Consider the following 15,662-nt stretch of genomic DNA (forward strand, 5'->3'; position numbering starts at 1 on the left):
ACTACATGATTCCATAGGTGTTATTTCATAGTTTTGATGTTCACTATTATTCACTACTATTATTCACTACTTCACTATTATTCTACAATGTAGGAAATAGTAAAAATAAAGAAAACATTCACAAACATGTCTACAAACCTGCTTTCATTATGAATATTGTGTGTAGATTTGAGGAAATGTTTTTATTTAATCCATTTCAGAATAAGGCTGTAACGTAACAAAATGTGGAAAAAGTCAAGGGTCTGAATGCTTTCCAAATTCACTGTATATATTATTTTACATTGATATTGAAAAACCCCTCTTCCTCTGCTGCTGCTTCAGTTGAGGCAACTTCCTCTTCTCTTAGAGCTCTGTGTGACTGAGTGGCGGTTGAACACAGTCACAGAGCACATTTTCAAAACAAGAACGTATACTGCTGGATGACAGAACATCACACCAACAACACACACTGAAGAAAACCACTTGCAGTGTTGTCTGCTCAACGAAATAATACAGACACTGACTTGGCAACACATGACTGAGGACCTGGCTGGAGTCAAGACAGAGGGATAATTTGTAAGAGGCGGGCTTGACTCCTATGCAACCATGCTGAAATCTTTCAACCTCTTGAAGCAGCTTGGCTCTGTGGGGAAGTAAGTACTTTCATGTGCCATTTTGGACTTTTTGTTTTTTTGGAGGGGTATACATTTGTGAAAATACAATAGCCTATTTATTTTCAGTTCTAATACAATAGTTATTTTCAAAGAACTTGGAACTAACTGCATAGAATGGAGAATAAATGGTGAAATACTGTACTTCTAACCAATGCTATCAAGTTTTGTGACAATCTAAACTCTAAAGTCTGATTCTACGTTCTAATCTTAGTTATTTTCATCATGAGCATCTGTGGGTGAAAGAAGAACCTTTAGACAAGCTTTTGGTGAGTGGGGAGCCTGTTTGGTAGAGTCCACAGGAGGTTGGTGGCACCTTAATTGGGGAGGATGAGCTCATGGTAATGGCTGGAGCAGAATCAGGGGTATGGTGTCAAATACATCCAACACATGGATGCCATTCCATTTGCTCCGTTCCGGCCATTATTATGAGCCGTCCTCCCCTCAGCAGCTTCCTGTGGTAAAGTCATCTGACTTCTGCAAAGGACAGAGTATCTTTGGTGTCTGAGGACAACCACAGAGTTCATGATCATCATGCCACCGTTGGTATGAAAGTAGGAGGAAGAGTGAAGCAGACAGGGTTCCATGGTGTAGTGCGAATAGTGGATGACTGTAATGTTTCATCTTCATGAGTGAGAGAACAGTCATAACAATGAATAATTATTTTGAATGGCGTCACGGCAAGATTACGTGCATCATGTCTTTGTGTGTGGCCTGTGACATAATGACACAGCAGAGCCATATAGAGTTAGGCCAACTTCTAGAATATTCTTCTAATTCTAGACATTCGGTTACATAGCATTGTTTAAATATTTGCCATGTCATGTCAATGGGGAGTTAACATGGCTACCATAGAATGTTGAAATGTCATGTACAATAAATACATTAGCCAGAAAACGACTGGCCACACCTCAGAGCCGGGTCCTCTAGGTTTCTTCCTAGGTTCCTGCCTTTCTAAGGAGTTGTTCCTAGCCAACGTGCCTCTACATCAGCACTGCTTGCTCTGGAGTTTTAGGCATTTTTGACAACTCCTGTTGCAAAAAAAGGGCTCTATAAATACATTTGATTGATAATGCAGTAATAACTACATCGGCAAAACTCTGTAAATATATGACTCTGGGGGGTTAAATTGTTATCTTGAGGGCACATCCCCGCCCACAAGATTCATATCTACCTCAATTACATCGTACCCCTGCACATCGACTCGGTACTGGTACCCTGTGTATATAGCCAAGTTATCATTAATCATTGTGTATTTATTCCTCATGTTATTATTTTTCTCTCTTGTTGGGAAGGGCCTGTCAGTAAGCATTTCACTGTTACTCTACACCTGTTGTTTATGAAACTTGTGACAAATACAATTTTATTTGAGATTCCCCTATACCTTAGAGAGTAAACTGAATGTCCTTTGATCCAGTAATGTCCCATGTACATAAGCCAATCTGTACATTTGTATGTATGTGTATTATGCTTCAGATCAGCAAAAATAATGTAATTGGATAACCACTTCGGGTTGTTGATAACCACGTCGGGTTGTTGATGCCCACGCTACCCTGGCTGATAGCTGAGCGTGTCTGCAGCAGGTTGCAACAGACCATGGAAGTGGTGTGTTTGCAGGCCTCCATGCCACTGACGTGTTTCAGGCTATTAATAATCCCTGGTAATTAACAGGGCGGCTGCACCAGAACAGAGCTCTAACCACAGTAAAGGAGCCCCTACCTACACTATTCTCACTTTGTTCAGAATAACTGACTGTGACCTTAACTATACAAATACACACAGATAGAAAGACACCTAAGGGCTTTTGTTTAGTTGAAGAAAAAAAGTGTTACAAAATGCTTGGTCTTCACTGCAGCTGTTTCACTGATGTAACACTGCTCCCTATCAGATGCTGCTGAAACTTCATTGCCAGTCTTTCATTCTCTTTTGCTTTCTCCCCCTCTGTTTCTCACTCTCTCTGCCTGTCACTCACTCACTCATCCCACCTGTAAGTCCCATAGAACAGCCCCCCCCCTTCTCTGGCCTGGTTTCAGCCCACAGCTTTAGCCTCTACTCTCTAACTTTAAAGGATAACTCTCAACCCCAATTTCAGCATAACCCAACCGCTATCCAATTTTTATAAAACGCATTCAAGTGAGAAGTTGTGGGTTGGAGGGAATTACTCATAAATATTGATTTGGGGGGGATGGGTAAACATAGTTGCAATTGATCCCAACATTTTCTCACTAAAGCATACTTACCAGTCCACTGGCACGCTTTTATCATAAAATGATGTGCATTGTGAGCAAATACAGCTCTGGACAGAAAATATAATCTTTCTAATGTAGTATTGTGTTGGTAGGAACAGTGTAATCATCACCTTAAATGAATCCAACCTGCGTTGCAATATTTACACAGTAGCTCTTTTTCCAATGGTCAAATTAACTCACAGATTGCTCTTGGATACTGTTTAAAAACATAGTTACTTGTTACGGTTTTCTTCCGTCGAAGGAGAGGTGGACCAAAATGCAGCGTGGTTATTTTTTATTAATCTTTAATAAAAGATAACCACGACCAACACAAAAACGAGCCGTGAAAACCTAAACAGCCTTATCTGGCACAAACAGAGACAGGAACAATCACCCACGAAACACAAAAAGAATATGGCTGCCTAAATATGGTTCCCAATCAGAGACAACGATAAACACTTGCCTCTGATTGAGAACCACTCCAGGCAGCCATAGACTATTCTAGACAACCCCACTAACCACTATCCCATTACCTACAACAAACCCCTAGACAAAACACACCACATAAAATAAACCATGTCACACCCTGGCCTGATCAAAATAATAAAGAAAACACAAAATACTAAGACCAGGGCGTGACATTACTACCAGGGCAACCTCTCTCACAGGTATACTTTCACTTATCTGAATTAGAAGTATGTGGGCAAGGGATGAATATTGTAAATAAAGGATTTGAAAACAAAAAATACCTACCCCGTGTGGGATTAGAACTCACAACCTTAGCAGACTGCACCACCATAGGAGTTGGGGGAAAAATACACGGAGTCGACATGACCACTATTGTCATCTACTTGTTTTTTACGATGTATGTGGCTATGAATATAAATGTCCTCGTAGCCTAAATGTTTTCTATCTTCATAAAAGCACATAGATGTATGAATGAAACGTTAAGCAAATTGTTGCATTTGATCATATGTGGAAATGTACCTTACTGTTTATTTTATTTTGTGTAATGTCAGTATTCTAGTCAAAGAAGCATAGTGCAAAATATACTGTATTGGCACACTCCACTTACCAAGAACATTGCCAAATAAGACTGCAACACATTGTAACACAAATATTGCCTGAAAGCCTGTTTTAACATTATTAATAGGTCACAGGATGCCACAGATCTTCTCACAGAAGATCTTGTTATGGTGAGTTAAGGCTGATGATAAAGGGTGACAGTGGTGTCTCATTTCACTACGTGAAAATATTTCTCAGTGAATACACTTGTACCTAGCTCAGTGTGAACATAAGATACGCTCTATATCTGTCATTTTCATTGGTCTAAGGTGGAGCAGCGGGTGGAGCCAGCCAAGAAGGCAGCGCAGGTTATTCACAAGAAGCTACTGGGCTGTCTGCAGAGTCAACTAGGGCTGGACACAGAGAGAAGAATGGTAAAGTCTATACTCTTTCACCTTTCACGCCTGACCCTTGACTTGAAGTCATTCTATTATGATTATCAATATAAAATTATCTCTCTCCCCAGAAAAAACTCCCTCTCATGCTGCTCTCTGTTAGCATGGCTGAGAGCTTTAAAGACTTTGATCCAGACTCTTCTATCAGGTACTTTAAGTAACCAAACCATGTATTCAATCATCCAAATGATCAGTTGAAAATTCATCAATGAATCAATTAGTCTATTTCCTCTCTGATAGGAAAGTATTGGAGATGTGTTGCTTCATGGAGAGTCATCTGGCCGCAACACTGTCTGACTTTGAGCTGAAGCTGGAGAAGGAGGTTTTGGAACCTCTCAATAAACTCAGTGAGGTAAGGGCTGCATTAGCAAGAGTTATTCAGACACTTTTGGATAACAATTTAAGTTTGTGATTATGTAGTATTACATATGAATACTTTAAAATAGATATATATATTATTATTTTAAAAATGTTATTGCCCCCCCCTCTTCTGAGGACAACAGTAATTTTGTTTTATATTTTAGTTTTTTACACTTTTTTGTTACATATGCATTTTACACACATTTGACATACATGGTACTTTTACACACAGTAATTACACAACAAAGATATTGTTTTTGGATTATACACATGACATTTTGGGCTACTCTCAGCCCGTCCCACCTATCTCTGTAGACATCCTCTTTTGATATCCACGTGCCATGTATTTTTCAACTGTGATGTGATGTTTTACATTCATTTTCAACCTTTCTAATCGCACAGTATCCACAGATTGTGAGTTAAAGAGGAACATTTTTCCTAAGATTATTATTATATTGCTGATTGATTGATTGACTATGGCTTTCCAAATTGCCCAACACTGCTATTTGTAGGGATCATTTTAAGAGAATGTTGTGATTTTTCAGCCAGAAACCAAAATAAATTATCTAAGGATTCTGTTTTTTCACAGCAAAATATGCAGAGCTGAGATTGTTGTATGTCCCATATATATAACATTCTCTTGGTGGCAAGAATTTTGTTTCATAATTTCAACTGAAAACCTCAATGTTGAATGAAGCGTTATTTTCTATATCAATTCATACACCATGTGCATGGAATCGATACATGGAAAATATTTTTGCAACGTGTATGGCGCAGCTGTCAATATTTTTGTCCTCAAATGATATTTTTCGATATACAGTGCCTTGCGAAAATATTCGGCCCCCTTGAACTTTGCGACCTTTTGCCACATTTCAGGCTTCAAACATAAAGATATAAAACTGTATTTTTTTGTGAAGAATCAACAACAAGTGGGACACAATCATGAAGTGGAACGACATTTATTGGATATTTCAAACTTTTTTAACAAATCAAAAACTGAAGAATTGGGCGTGCAAAATTATTCAGCCCCTTTACTTTCAGTGCAGCAAACTCTCTCCAGAAGTTCAGTGAGGATCTCTGAATGATCAAATGTTGACCTAAATGACTAAACATGATAAATACAATCCACCTGTGTGTAATCAAGTCTCTGTATAAATGCACCTGCACTGTGATAGTCTCAGAGGTCCGTTAAAAGCGCAGAGAGCATCATGAAGAACAAGGAACACACCAGGCAGGTCCGAGATACTGTTGTGAAGAAGTTTAAAGCTGCATTTGGATACAAAAAGATTTCCCAAGCTTTAAACATTCCAAGGAGCACTGTGCAAGCGATAATATTGAAATGCAAGGAGTATCAGACCACTGCAAATCTACCAAGACCTGGCCGTCCCTCTAAACTTTCAGCTCATACAAGGAGAAGACTGATAAGAGATGCAGCCAAGAGGCCCATGATCACTCTGGATGAACTGCATAGATCTACAGCTGAGGTGGGACACTCTGTCCATAGGACAACAATCAGTCGTATATTGCACAAATCTGGCCTTTATGGAAGAGTGGCAAGAAGAAAGCCATTTCTTAAAAAGTTACTTTTAAAGTTTGCCACAAGCCACCTGGGAGACACACCAAACATGTGGAAGAAGGTGCTCTGGTCAGATGAAACCTAAATGGAACTTTTTGGCAACAATGCAAAATGTTATGTTTGGTGTAAAAGCAACACAGCCCATCACCCTGAACACACCATCCCCACTGTCAAACATGGTGGTGGCAGCATCATGGTTTGGGCCTGATTTTCTTCAGCAGGGACAGGGAAGATGGTTAAAATTGATGGGAAGATGGATGGAGCCAAATACAGGACCATTCTGGAAGAAAACCTGATGGAGTCTGCAAAAGACCTGAGACTGGGACGGAGATTTGTCTTCCAACAAGACAATGATCCAAAACATAAAGCAAAATCTACAATGGAATGGTTCAAAAATAAACATATCCAGGTGTTAGAATGGCCAAGTCAAAGTCCAGACCTGAATCCAATCGAGAATCTGTGGAAAGAACTGAAAACTGCTGTTCACAAATGCTCTCCATCCAACCTCACTGAGCTCGAGCTGTTTTGCAAGGAGGAATGGGAAAAAATTTCAGTCTCTCAATGTGAAAAACTGATAGAGACATACCCCAAGCGACTTACAGCTGTAATCGCAGCAAAAGGTGGCGCTACAAAGTATTAACTTAAGGGGGCTGAATAATTTTGCACGCACAATTTTTCAGTTTTTGATTTTTTTTTTTAAAGTTTGAAATATCCAATACATGTCATTCCACTTCATGATTGTGTCCCACTTGTTGTTGATTCTTCACAAAAAAATACAGTTTTATATCTTTATGTTTGAAGCCTGAAATGTGGCAAAAGGTCGCAAAGTTCAAGGGGGCCGAATACTTTCGCAAGGCACTGTATATGCCAAACTTTTTCAGCCAATTTTGGTCTTTAATATACAGTATGGCAGACAGACAATTCCCTACCTTCTCCACCATCCACTTGACTCATCCATTTTTGAGGTAATGCTGCAATCAGTAAAACTTTGGATTGAGAAAACATTTCCATATATTTTCGATAGCTGCATATGTGACATAACTACACCATTCCTATTCATAATATTTGTAATAAATATAATACAATTTTACAAAATGTTTTTTTTAATCAATCAGTATATTTGATTTGAACCATAATATTGGTTATAATATTTTTTCTGTATTTTCTGGTAGATAATATTGGAATTGTAACCAGCTTTGCAGGAATTTTTTAAGGAAGAGTGATACTTTGAACAAGGTTTCATTTTCAATTGAGAAATTGTAATCTGTATAAAGGCCAAAAGGCTATTTTTAAACAAAGGACGCGCCTTTCTTAGTAATCTACTGGAGCTTTCGTGAAGCTTTAGTGAGAGATGTAATGACATATGTACACTATCTGTAGGAAGACCTTCCAGAGATTCTCAAAAACAAGAAGCAGTTTGCCAAACTCACAATGGACTGGCACAATGCACGCAACAAGTGGGTCACACATTCTGTGTGTTTGTATTTGACAGATCCTATATGCTCCAGACAGTACACAGTTAATGTATACATATATAATAACTACCTTTCGTCAGTATCTCCATTGAGTCCCTTCTTTGACTTTTTATGGCTTCTGATCATGAATGACTTTGCCCCTTCAGGTCCCAGGCCAGTACGGGACCTCAGGCAAAGCAGGATGGGCTGAAAGAGGAGGTGGAGGAGGCCTGGAGGAAACTAGAGAGCATCAAGGTGTTGTATGGTGTTGGATGTTACTGTTTCAGACACTTTGTTGTTTAATGCAGTAGTTTCAGCCTCTAACATACAGTATTAACTTTTTGCGTGGCTGTACATTCCCTGCAGGACCAATACTCTGCAGATCTGTATCACTTTGCCACTAAAGAAGATGACTATGCCAACTACTTCATTCGTGTGAGTGTGGCCTACTAATTGTCCTCCCTTTCAAGCTGTACTTCCGTTAATTATCATGTGCTATTAGCTATTAGGAATTATAATTGATAAGTGTCTGGGTTGTGCTCTCTCCTTAGCTGCTGGAACTACAAGCAGAACATCATAAGAATTCCCATGACTTCCTCGAACGAAACATCAGTGAGCTGAAAGACAGTCAAACAGGTGAATTGTGTGTGTGTGTGTGTGTGTGTGTGTGTGTGTGTGTGTGTGTGTGTGTGTGTGTGTGTGTGTGTGTGTGTGTGTGTGTGTGTGTGTGTGTGTGTGTGTGTGTGTGTGTGTGTGTGTGTGTGTGTGTGTGTGTGTGTGTGTGTGTGTGTGTGTGTGTGTGTGTGTATTTGCAATTAAAATACCCAGGCCATACTTAGTGTAGGATTTGTCCAGTGTGTCACCAGTATGTGTGTTAACACAGACTCCCAGGAGAATAACTATAAGGGGAAGGTTTACGGGGAGCCCCTGCTGACTCATCTGTACAACAGTGGCAGGGAGATCGCTGTTCCCATCCAGGAGTGTGTTCACATGCTGCTGCACACCGGCATGAGAGAGGAGGTGAGGACTGGGATTATTAATCTACTACATGGTATACATGTGAATGGGATATTATTAATTAACTAAGCAGATGAAAGGACTGTAGCCAATCTACGATAATGTTTGCCCTCTTGGATCAAATCTGTCTATCTCTATCTCCATCTCTCTCCCAGGGTCTGTTTCGTCTGGCAGCAGCAGCCTCGGTAGTGAAGAGACTGAAGAGCAGTCTGGATGGAGGGGTTGTGAACCACAGTGAATTCACTGACCCTCATGCAGTCGCAGGTCAGAGAGACCGTCCCTGTTGACAGTACCCCTTATTCAAGGTTTTCAAGTTTCAAATATCTTTACTTGACAGTTAAACAACGCATAGACACTAAGCAGCATTTTCTCTTTTATCCATGTAGGGGCTTTGAAAAGCTACCTGAGAGAGCTGCCTGAACCACTCATGACCTTTGAACTCTACAATGATTGGTTTCAAGCAGCAGGGTAAGGTCCTTGATTGGTCTACATCTTAAAAGCATACAGTACATAGTGTTTTTACATGATTTCGCTCCCCTCTAATTTCTGCTCTTCAAATGTCTGTCTGTTCCCCTCTTTATTTAGGGAGAAAGAATTGACAGACAAACTTGAGCAGTTTAAAATTGTGCTGAAGAAGTTACCATCAGAAAACTACAACAATCTCCGGTATGTCCATATCTCTGTAACCCATAGCTCTCTCAGATCTTGACCGATTCCTGTGTGAAGTTGTAAAAACTCAAGAATGATGAAGGGTGTATGATTGTGAATATCTCGCTAGCCATATTACAACTATGTGTTGTGATAATTGCGTTGCTATGACCTACTAGTTCATATGCCTTGGCACCGTGATATATAGACCTAAGGTCGAGACAATAAGAAGACACAGTGGCAGAACTAATGCAACCACGCATTTGTTTCATTACAAAACCCGGAGAGCAACATCTGTCCGGTGAAGTCCACAAAACATATTGCATGTAACAAACAGTTACATGACCTAGAGCATGGTCAAGCTAGGTAATGTTTCTGACATTTTCAAACTACTAAACAACTATAGATTTAGAAACATTGAGAGTTGTCGCAAAGAAAACAGGAGCTGTCTTCACTATTCCAGCGTCATTTCAACTTCAACATTTCAGCATCATCTAATAATCTATGCCAAAAATGCCCAAAACTATTTAGTCCAACCAATGTAAGCTAAATATGATGTGGTTGGACCTATATACTATTCAGTGTCAGAGGAAGGCACAAAACATGGTCAAAGACTCTAGTCACCCAAGTCATAGACTGTTCTCTCTGCTACCACGCGGCAAGCGGTACCGGAGCGCCAAGTCTAGGACCTAAAGGCTCCTTAACAGCTTCTACCCCCAAGCCATAACACTGCTGAACAATTAATCAAATGGCCACCCCGGACTATTTACATTGACACCCCCCCTCTGTTTTTACACTGCTGCTACTCACTGTTTATTATCTATGCATAGTCACTTTACAAATGACCTCAATTTACCTGTACCCCCACACACTGACTCGGTACCGGTGCCTCCTGTATATAACCATATTATTGTTATGTAATTTTCTTGTGTTACTTTTTCATTTTGATAAAATGTTTTTACTTTAGTTTATTTAGTAAATATTTTCTTAACTCTATTTCTTGAACTGCATTGTTGGTTAAGGGATCATAAGTAAGAATTTCACGGTAAGGTCTACACCTGTTGTATTCGGCGCATGTGACAAATAAACTTTGATTTGATTTGATGAATACACGCCACTGTATGTGCTCCCTCCCTCCCTCCCTCCCTCCCTCCCTCCCTCCCCCTATTAGGTACCTGGTACAGTTCCTGTCGTGCCTGTCAGAGCAGCAGTCAGTTAACAGGATGAGTCCCAGTAACATTGCCATAGTACTGGGTCCCAACCTGCTGTGGCCTCGTATGGAGGGGTGGGTACTACTGACATACTGACAGAGAGATGAAACGGAACCACTCTATTAGTCTGTCATAATCGCCCTGTCTCAATGTTGTTCCTGGTGTCACTTTCTATTGTTACATGATTGTTATTAATCTGATTATGTCTGTTTAGCTATGTCTCTGTGCTTTTTAGTACTTGACTTTAACCTGTGTGTTTCTTTCTTTCTCTCTCTCCCTCTCTTTCTGTCTCACTTTCTCATCTCTCACCCCTCATCCCGCTTCTCTTTCTTTCTTTCTTTCTTTCTTTCTTTCTTTCAATCTCCCTCTCCCCTGTCCATTTCTGTACCATCATACATTTTTCTCTTCACATCTCTCCATCAACCTCTCTCCCTCTCTTTCAGGGAGGCAGCGCTGTTGGACATGGCATCTGCCTCCTCAGTCCAGGTGGTGGCGGTGGTTGAGCCTCTCATACAACACTCAAGCAGCCTGTTTCATGAAGGTACAGTACCGCATTCAATGTGATGTTTGTGTGTTCGAGGGAGGAGCAGTGAGTTTTTTTAGGGATGAGTTGATTTGCATGAAATGTGTGGAAGTTAACTACTAGATAACTGAGAGGGCTGCTTGAACCCCTTATGACCTTTGGATAGTATTTTTATTCATTCACTTATTTTTGTCGCACTATGTTGAACTGTATGTTAGGTAGGTCTATGTATTTTGTATGGAACACGGTTTCTCAAAGTAGGCCTGTGTTGTGTTCCTTTCCAGAGGTGGACTTTGAGATTCCTGAGCTTCCTGGGGTCCCAGATTTGAAAATGTTAGAACCTCAAACTTCAGAGTCTGGGAAAGAGAACCTTGTCAGAATGACCTCCTCCTCTTCATCATGCGCTTCCTCTTCCTCTTCTCATGCTTCTCTCTGTAAAACAATCAGGTACCACAGGCACAGACTGAACAGGATGTATGTTCACTTTCTATTATAACAGTGTGTTATCTAACACCAACCGTCTCCTCCACAGCTCAGCATCTCAGGACAGTGGAGGTTTTTTCATCATTAAGTCAGGCTCCATTAGTCGTAGAACCACCACCTGGGGGAACCCTGCCTCAGACCCACCATGCTCAACCCCACTTAACCGTACCCCAGTCCATACCCAGAGCCCGTCCCCTGTCCCAAGCCCGACACTGGTCCACAACCCATCCCCACTACCCAACCCCAAACTGGCACCTGGCCCAACCCTGGTTCCCTCCCCACCACCAGTGTCTGTCTGCAGTCCGACCCAGAAGCAGAGCCCTGAATTGGGCTCACTAGAACCCATCCTAGAGGCCCCACCGGACTCCCCCAGAGCTACACTGAAGATCACCTCACCATACAAACGTAGGTGGCCGTCCACAACGGAGTTGTGTTTTCGATTCCCACGGGGGGCTAGTATGAAAAAGTATTCAAATGTATGCAGTCCCTCTGAATAAGAGCATCTGCTAAATTACTCAAATGTAAAGCACATAACTCGTGCTAGCTAGCTAACGACATCTAATTTTTAGACAGTAGTGAAGACAATACTTACTTAGACAGTACTAAAGTCCCTCAGAGCACTCACGTTGTGTTATAGACCACCCAGCAGAAGTGACAAACCACTGCCCCATTTTAGTACAAGGAAGCCACGATCCCCGGCAGCAGTGGCTAAAATAACCAACATCTTCTAATGACAAAACGGTCCTGATAAAAAACTGTTGCACTACCACAACCCACACTTCTAGTTTCAAGTAGATAGACAGTGCCCTTGGAAAGTAATCAGACCCCTTGACCTTTTCCACATTTTGTTTGGTTACAGTCCCATTATGAAATTGATTAAATTGTTTTTTTTTCGTCATCAATCTACACACAATACCCCATAATGACAAAGCAAAAACAGGTTTTTAGACATTTTGCAAATGTCTAAAAAAATAATGACCTGAAATATGACATTTACATAAGTATTCAGACGCATTAATCAGTACTTTGTTGAAGCACTTTTGGCAGCGATTACAGCCTCAAGTCTTGTTGGGTATGATGCTACAAGCTTGGCACACCTGTATTTGGGGAGTTAATCCCATTCTACTCTGCAGATCCTCTCAAGCTCTGTCTGTTGGATGGGGAGAGTTACTGCACAGCTATTTTCTGTTCTCTCCAGAGATGTTAGATCGGGTTCAAGCCCGGACTCTGGCTGGGCCACTCAAGGACATTGAGAGACTTGTCCGGAAGCCAATCCTGCATTTCTTGGCTGTGTGCTTAGAGTCGTTGTCCTGTTGGAAGGTGAACCTTCGCCCCAGTCTGAAATCCTGAGCACTCTGGAACAGGTTCTTATCAAGGATCTCTCTGTACTTCGCTCTGTTCATCTTTGCCTCGATCCTGACTAGTCTCCCAGTCCTGCTGCTGATAATAATCCCCACAGCATGATGCCACTACCATGCTTCACCATAGGGATGGTGCCAGCTTTCCTATAGACGTAACGCTTGGCATTCAGGCCAAAGAGTTAAATCTTGGTTTCCAGAGAATCTTGTTTCTCATGATCTGAGAACCCTTTAGGTGTCAGCAGGTTGTCATGTGCCTGGAGGGGCTCCCGAGTGGCACAGCGGTCTAAGGCACTTTATCTCAGTGTAAGAGGTGTCACTGCAGTCCCTGGTTCCAGCCTGCATCATATCTGGCCGTGACTGGGAGTCCAATAGGGCGGTGCACAATTGGCCCAGCGTTGGCTGGGGTAGGCCGTCATTGTAAATAAGAATTTGTTCTTAACTGACTTGCCTAGTAAAATAAAGGTTAACAAAATGTTTTTTTTTGCATTTTTACTGAGGAGTGGCTTCTGTCTGCCCACTCTACCATAAAAGCCCTGATTGGTGGAATGCTGCAGAGATGGTTGTCCTTTTGGAAGGTTTTCCCATCTCCACAGATGAACTCTGGAGCTCTGTCAGAGTGACCATCAGGTTCTTGGTCACCTCCCTGACCAAGTCCCTTCTCCTCCGATTCCTCAGTTTGGACAAGCGGCCAGCTCTAAAAAGAGTCTTGGTGTTTCCAAACTTCTTCTTCCATTTAAGAATGATGGAATGTTTTGGTACCCTTCACCAGATCTGTGCCTCGACACAATCCTGTCTCTAAGCTCTATGGACGATTCCTTTGACCTCATGGCTTGGTTTTTGGTCTGACATGCACTGTCAAGTGTGAGACCTTATATAGACAGGTGTGTGCCTTTCCAAATCATGTCCAATCAATTGAATTTACCACAGGTGGACTCCAATCAAGTTGAACAAAAATCACCTGAGCTCAATTTCGAGTCTCATAACAAAGAGTCTGAATACTTATGCAAATAAGTTATTTGAGTTTTTTGTTTGTAATACATTTGCAAAAATGTCTACAAACCTGTTTTGTTATTATGTGGTATTGTGTGTAGATTTATGAGGAAATGTTTTTATTTAATCCATTTTAGAATAAGGCTGTAACATAACAAAATGTGCAAAATGTCAAGGGGTCTAAATACTTTCCAAAGGCACTGTAAATACATACCCCAAATACTCTAATATAATAATACACATCTATAGTCCCAAAAATACGTATTCTAAACGTATCCTCAACACCCCTTTCTCCTTTTTCTCTTTTCACAGCGAGGAAATCCTTCCTTCAACACATGCCGCCCATCCAGAGTAAAGAGCAGGTGGTCGTTACATACTCCAAACCCAGGGCCCCAGCACGTCTAGCACCAGCAGAGACACCCAAAACCCAGCTACATCCTGCACCCAAGCCCCTTGCTCCAGTCCTGAAGAAGACCTTAAGCAAAAAGGGTGCAATTAGGCCACCCCAAATCCCACCTCCCAAGCCCCCAGTACTGGAAAGCAAACAGGTGACCTCTATAGCGCAGTGAGGGGGTAGAGATACACTATATACTGTATACAAAAGTATGTGAACCCCTTCAAATGAGTGGATTTGGATATTTCAGCCACACCCATTTGTTTATGTGTAACTCTGTGTTGTTTTTGTTGCACTGCTTTGCTTTATCTTGGCCAGGTCGCAGTTGTAAATGAGAACTTGTTCTCAACTAGCCTACCTGGTTAAATAAAGGTGAAATAAAATAAAAATACTGACAGAGTGTATACAATCAGGCACACAGCCATGCAATCTCCATTGTCAAACATTGTCAGTAAAATGGCCTTACTGAAGAGCTCAGTGACTTTCAACATGGCCTCGGATTCCACCTTTTCAACAAGGCAGTTCATCAAATTTCTGTCCTGCTAGAGCTGCCCGGTCAACTGTGAGTAATGTTATTGCGAAGTGGAAACGTCTAGGAGCAACAACGGCTCAGCCACGAATTGGTAGGCCACACAAGCTCACAGAATGTGACCGCTGAGTGCTGAAGCACGTAAGGCGTCAAAATCATCTGTCCTTGGTTGCAACACTCACTACAGAGTTACAAACTGCCTCTGGAAGCAACGTCAGCACAATAACTGATTGTCCGGAGCTTCATGAAATGGGCTTCCATGGCCGAGCAGCCACACACAAGTCTAAGACTACCATGCGCAATTCCAAGTGTCGACTAGAGTGATGTAAAGCTCACCGCCATTGGACTCTGGAGCAGTGGAAACACTTTCTCTGGAGTGATGAATCACTCTTCGCCATTTGTTAGTCCAACAGACAAATCTGGGTTTGGTGGATGCCAGGAGAATGCTACCTGCCCCAATGCATAGTGCCAACTGTAAAGTTTGGTGGAGGAGGAATAATAGTCTTGGGCTGTTTTTCATGGTTCGGGCTATGCCCCTTAGTTCCAGTGAAGGGAATTCCTAATGCTGCTGCATACAATGACATTCTAGACGATTCTGTGCTTCCAACTTTGTGGCAACAGTTTGGGGAATGTTCTTTCCTGTTTCCGCATGACAATTTCCCCGTGCACAAAGTGAGGACCATACAGTCGAGATCGGTGTGGAAGACCTTGACTGGCCGGCACAGAGTCCTGACCTCATCCCCATCGAACACCTTTGGGATGAATTGGAACGCCGACT

General features: G+C 41.6%; 1 protein-coding gene across 1 annotated transcript; it reads left to right on the forward strand.

Moving 5' to 3' along the window:
* The first annotated feature begins 352 nt into the window (after nucleotides 1-352).
* On the forward strand, nucleotides 353-15,334 carry LOC124040156 (SH3 domain-binding protein 1-like). Its single transcript, XM_046357061.1, has 18 exons — nucleotides 353-632; nucleotides 4,032-4,074; nucleotides 4,213-4,317; nucleotides 4,410-4,486; nucleotides 4,579-4,690; nucleotides 7,655-7,731; nucleotides 7,896-7,983; nucleotides 8,095-8,163; nucleotides 8,280-8,364; nucleotides 8,612-8,748; nucleotides 8,901-9,009; nucleotides 9,132-9,213; nucleotides 9,331-9,411; nucleotides 10,565-10,678; nucleotides 11,048-11,145; nucleotides 11,412-11,574; nucleotides 11,660-12,015; nucleotides 14,274-15,334. The coding sequence occupies exons 1-18, from the start codon at nucleotides 586-588 to the stop codon at nucleotides 14,528-14,530; spliced, it is 2,100 nt and encodes a 699-aa protein (XP_046213017.1). The 5' UTR covers nucleotides 353-585; the 3' UTR covers nucleotides 14,531-15,334.
* The last annotated feature ends 328 nt before the right edge of the window (nucleotides 15,335-15,662 follow it).

The sequence above is a fragment of the Oncorhynchus gorbuscha genome, linkage group LG07 (genome assembly GCF_021184085.1).
Source record: "Oncorhynchus gorbuscha isolate QuinsamMale2020 ecotype Even-year linkage group LG07, OgorEven_v1.0, whole genome shotgun sequence".
In the NCBI taxonomy this organism is placed as follows: Eukaryota; Metazoa; Chordata; class Actinopteri; order Salmoniformes; family Salmonidae; genus Oncorhynchus; species Oncorhynchus gorbuscha.

Bases quoted from the DNA above. Each gene is read 5' to 3' on its own strand.
- LOC124040156 (XM_046357061.1), top strand. From the start codon at position 586: ATGCTGAAATCTTTCAACCTCTTGAAGCAGCTTGGCTCTGTGGGGAA. The intron at 4,487-4,578 runs GTACTTTAAGTA...CCTCTCTGATAG, and splicing joins GATCCAGACTCTTCTATCAG to GAAAGTATTGGAGATGTGTT. The intron at 8,365-8,611 runs GTGAATTGTGTG...GTGTTAACACAG, and splicing joins GCTGAAAGACAGTCAAACAG to ACTCCCAGGAGAATAACTAT.